Source organism: Notothenia coriiceps, unplaced genomic scaffold, assembly GCF_000735185.1.
Source record: "Notothenia coriiceps isolate Sejong01 unplaced genomic scaffold, NC01 NC01_scaffold00027414, whole genome shotgun sequence".
Classification (NCBI taxonomy): domain Eukaryota; kingdom Metazoa; phylum Chordata; class Actinopteri; order Perciformes; family Nototheniidae; genus Notothenia; species Notothenia coriiceps.
In genome coordinates, this window is record NW_011360115.1 from 16,234 (window position 1) to 20,747 (window position 4,514).

The following is a 4,514-nucleotide window of genomic DNA, read 5'->3' on the forward strand; positions in this document are numbered from 1 at the left end:
ACAACCGGAAAAAATCTGCCACTTCCTTACAGAGCCCCTCCTCCAACACACACGAACGCGCACATGACCAATCAGTGCACGAGATAAGTTTGTGCACAGATGGAAGGCTGACAGGCAGGTAGGCCATCCAGTTATTTTAGCCGGGCCGGCTAAAATGATTGGTCATGCTTTTTACAGTACTACGGCTTCCAGAGATTACATTTTTTAATGGATTTTTTTGTCAAAGCACTTAAGATATTCATTGCTATCGGGATGTTAAGAGCATTCCATGGAATATAACAAAAAGTGCATCTCGAGCCGGTTTCTCAAACATACCTACCCCACCTTTAAACAAATTATAAATGGTAGTAACTCATTAATAAATGGGAATGTGTTTTAGACTTTACAAGGCTCCCTTTTGACAGTTATAAATGGTAGTAACTCATAAATAAATGGTCATAAAGAGATGCCAAGAAACATCAAGATGGAAGGGGGTGAATCAACTCAGTGAACAACAGATACCAAGGATGTTGGCTGATGAAGAAGACGAAGTAAGCTATAGCCAATATAAGGCTTATTCATCTTGCCAAATAGTGAGCCTGTGTTGATGTATGTTATAACTGGTTTATAAATGGTTCTTAATGATTAATAAAGTGTTTATAACCTAATTAATAACCTAATTATAAACCCTTTATTAATCCTTTATAAGTGTAGTCTTATTGTAAAGTGGTACCAAATCTATTCAGTTACTTAACACCGCTGGTTCTAGATTTCCTCCGTAATCAGGATATCTTGATAAACCCCTAAATTACATCCAATCTGGAACAGCAGTAATCTGATCATTTAAAGAACCTGTTTTCTATATTAATAAAAAATCATAGTATATCAGCCCGGGTCCCTTTCTGAACATCATATTAATCTTGTTTTGCTTACTGATATAAAACTATCTTCTTTTCTCTAATTCTAGATAAAGAGAACTGCAATGTGGTGTCGACTCCATGCAGTGACCAAAGCAAATCTACATCATACATAAATAAACAAAATTTAACTTTTGACATTCAATAAAGACAGATTGGCCAACACTTTATTGCTGTTTTATTTTTCCAGTACAGAAGTCCAAGCAGGGGTTATAAAGCATTACTGTGACACATATCAACAGTTATACATTAACAACATCTGTTGAAGTTGTTATTCTAAAATACATTTGACAAGATATTGCAGAATTAAAAACCTCTGCAACTCTTCTTACTCCCAAATGAAGTTCAGAGACAAATCACTGAGTCTCTCCTGCAGCAGTTGATCCACTCTTTGACTCTGAGCGGCGCTTAAGGTGTTCTTCCAGTCACCGATCTTACCTGTAAACAAAGAAAATACTATCTAGACCTGATATATGTTTATATGTTTCTGCACAAGAGCTGCAGTTAGATTAATCAATGCTGACATCTACTTTTTTTTACTTAAGAACTATTTTGATATTCCTCATTCCACATATTTGAGAATTCCCGTTTTATTCTACATATACTTCACTACATTTTGGAGGCAAGTATTGATTTTATTAAAAACTCATAGGAAATAGCTACTTTATACAAATAAAAAACACATCATTTGCCTATATAATATGATGCAGCACTGTAAATGAAATGGGCTTATACAATTACAATAATATAACATGTAAATGTTGGCGATTAAACTAATGTATATTCTATATGAAAATAGCCAATCTGAACACTGAGTACTTTTCTTTTGATACTTGAATTACATTAATTTGATCCTCCTTATGTACTTCTAATTAAGTGACATTTTCAATTATTTGTAATGGAATATTTTAGGATCTAAAGGGTCTATAACTTCTTCCATCACTGGTTACGTTACCTTTGCGCATGAAGTCTGCCTTCACCTTCTCTTGTGGCAGAAACTCGTAGTTTGCTCTCAAGTCTTTCTTCATGTTGTTGAAAATAGACTTTTCCACAACTTTCTCAATATCAGCTTCACTCAGGTTCTTCCCTAAGAAAGTGCAGATCTTCGTCACTGCTGCCTTCAGGTCCTTTAAGAGAAAAAACAAGTTAAAACGTTGACTAGTAATCTATTTCCATATTTTAAATTAACCTGATCTTTTATTTCATAAAACTAAAATGATTTGAAATGCATGTCTTCCTCACACAAAAATACTTTACAATTACAGCAAAGACAAGAGAGGTTTCTCAATACTCAAATTTCCTCTCCTCGACTCCTGTCCTCGACTCCTCTCCTCGAGACTTGGTGCCGCCCACAGGAGATGCGAGCGGAGGACTGAGGAGGGGAACCGAGGAGAGACGAGTGGAAGCAGCAGGCGGTTAGAGGAATGAGAACTCCTCTCCTCTGAGCGGTCATTTTAAAGAGACGTCCATTAGTGATGACAGGAGGCACAGCAGCACTCTGATGGACAGATGTGTTCATGACCACTTGTATATGTTTACTTTGATTCATTCACAGTGCGGTATAATGAGACAATAACAGGCTACAGATGCGGACACATACACACACATATATTTATATAAATATATACAATTTCAGAATCAAACAAGTATGAGAGCACTCTCATAATAACGTAACACAATCAGAGACTGGATATATCAAACAAGTATGAGAGCACTCTCTCCCCCCCCACCCTCTCTCTGGTCGCTGAAATGGGGAATTGAAATTACTGGCCAAAAGTTGTCCAAGTATTAAAAGTAAGCATAGGACACCAAACCAACTGAGACCCGTCTGTCCGCCGCATCTACGCCCTGTACAACACACACACCTACACACTGTACCACACACACCTACTTCTCCTAAAGCATAATCAGGCTACAGCCGTTGTGTACTTTATTATCTGAAGCACTAAATGGTTTTAGAAAAATATCGACTCTTTGTTTGTAGATATCTACTAAACTAAAGCAAATAAAGAGAGTAGGCCTGTTATACTGAGTGATATATATTTTACAAACTGCTCTGCTTTCTGCACGGACCTCACAACTGTTCTCTCTGGAAACATCGCGTCACGATGAAAGCAGTTCATTAAATAATATCATGGGGATGCATGCAGAGCTGTCATTGGCTGAGGTAAGTCCGGCCGTGCGTCACGACTCTTTGAAACATCTCTGTTCCCGGAAATGCATCCGTGGAGGAGCCGTGGAGGACCCTCAATTATAGCTCCTCCAGAGAGCCTCCTCGACGCTCGATCCTCGGTCCTCGAAGTGCATTTAAATGAGATGTCCTTCAACATGGCGCGCTGATGTTCATTTCCGGGTCACTACCGGAGGACCGAGGAGTCGAGGAGTCGAGGAGGGGGATTTGATTAAATGAGAAAGGGCCATATACCGATAGCAGCACCGTTTTTCCAGCGGCTTAACGGTATACCGCTACCTTCCAATCAGGTACCGGTATTGACTTAGTACCGGTTCTCGATACCCATCCCTAGTCACCTGTATATGTCACACAGCTGATACACGCTTCCCCGCTGTTGCACAATGATGCAACTCATAATAATGGCTTATTTAAACACTTACATTATTGAAATATACATAGTGGGTATTGTTTGTACGTGCAACACTAATGTTACACTGATACTGATTGTATTGAATTCTGGTTTTGCCTGAGGATATAATAGGACTGACCAAGACTTAGATGGAATTCCGAATTACTTGTCTATCCAGGTCTACACATTTAAATGTCTCACCACCATTAAAGCACATTTCAAAAGTTCAACTATGCTTAAGTTTCTATTCCCCCACTCCTTGCCTTGTTTTTTTCTGCAGTGTCAGCTTCACACATCTAAAACCATAGTTTGGCTTATCGGCCTGTGCGCGTCCGCAGGATCAATAGCTGTCTTCGCCAGTCTCTCCACCACGGCCCCTCAAAGTCTGTTTGTGCGAGTCAGGATTTATTAACAGAAGCACTTGGTTGAGGACTCAATCTGCAATGTGCCATCGATCAAACCTGCAGTTATGATAAACTTTGCGCCACGCGCCAAGAAACGCTCCGGCGGAACATTATCTCCAACACCTGGTGCTTTGCTGCAGATTGGCTCACCCCAGCACTCCACACTTTGTTACTCCCTCTGTCCAATTGCTCAGGCTAAGAGCTGGATAGGAGAGTGGATTAGGAGTGCAGAAAGTGAGGTTAGTGAAATTTGGCCAGAACATATCATCTAACAACCTCCCAGTCGTACTATTTTTGACGAAATTCCATCACAGCAAATGAATTAGCGAATGCATTATATTATTCATCATAAGCTATCATTAGTTAGGGCTGATCCTCTGTGTTGTGTTAAGGAAACATAGCAGGTGCAGCAATTAACCAGGCGATATCTAGTCAAACCTATAAAGCAGCTCCCGAGGCACGCAGCCGGGATAGCAATGTGTCTGTGTTAGCATGCCTAGCCATGTGTTACCTCACCCGGGCCCCGTGAGACCGGAAAATGCGCAGAGGTTAGAGGTAATGGCCCAGATCGCTGTGTCCCGACTGGGTGTCTCTTTAGTTGTGTTTACTAAGCACTGCACCACTGGGATCCA

At 40.2% G+C, this 4,514-nt stretch overlaps 1 protein-coding gene across 1 annotated transcript; it reads right to left on the reverse strand.

Annotated features, from left to right (window-relative positions):
- Nucleotides 1-1,077: 1,077 nt before the first annotated feature.
- LOC104957578 (amine sulfotransferase-like) lies at nucleotides 1,078-2,023 on the reverse strand (the record flags this gene model as incomplete). Its single annotated transcript, XM_010785222.1, has 2 exons — nucleotides 1,078-1,334; nucleotides 1,852-2,023. Coding segments are annotated over 2 exons (282 nt in total), but the record flags the coding sequence as incomplete, so codon positions are not given.
- Nucleotides 2,024-4,514: the final 2,491 nt, after the last annotated feature.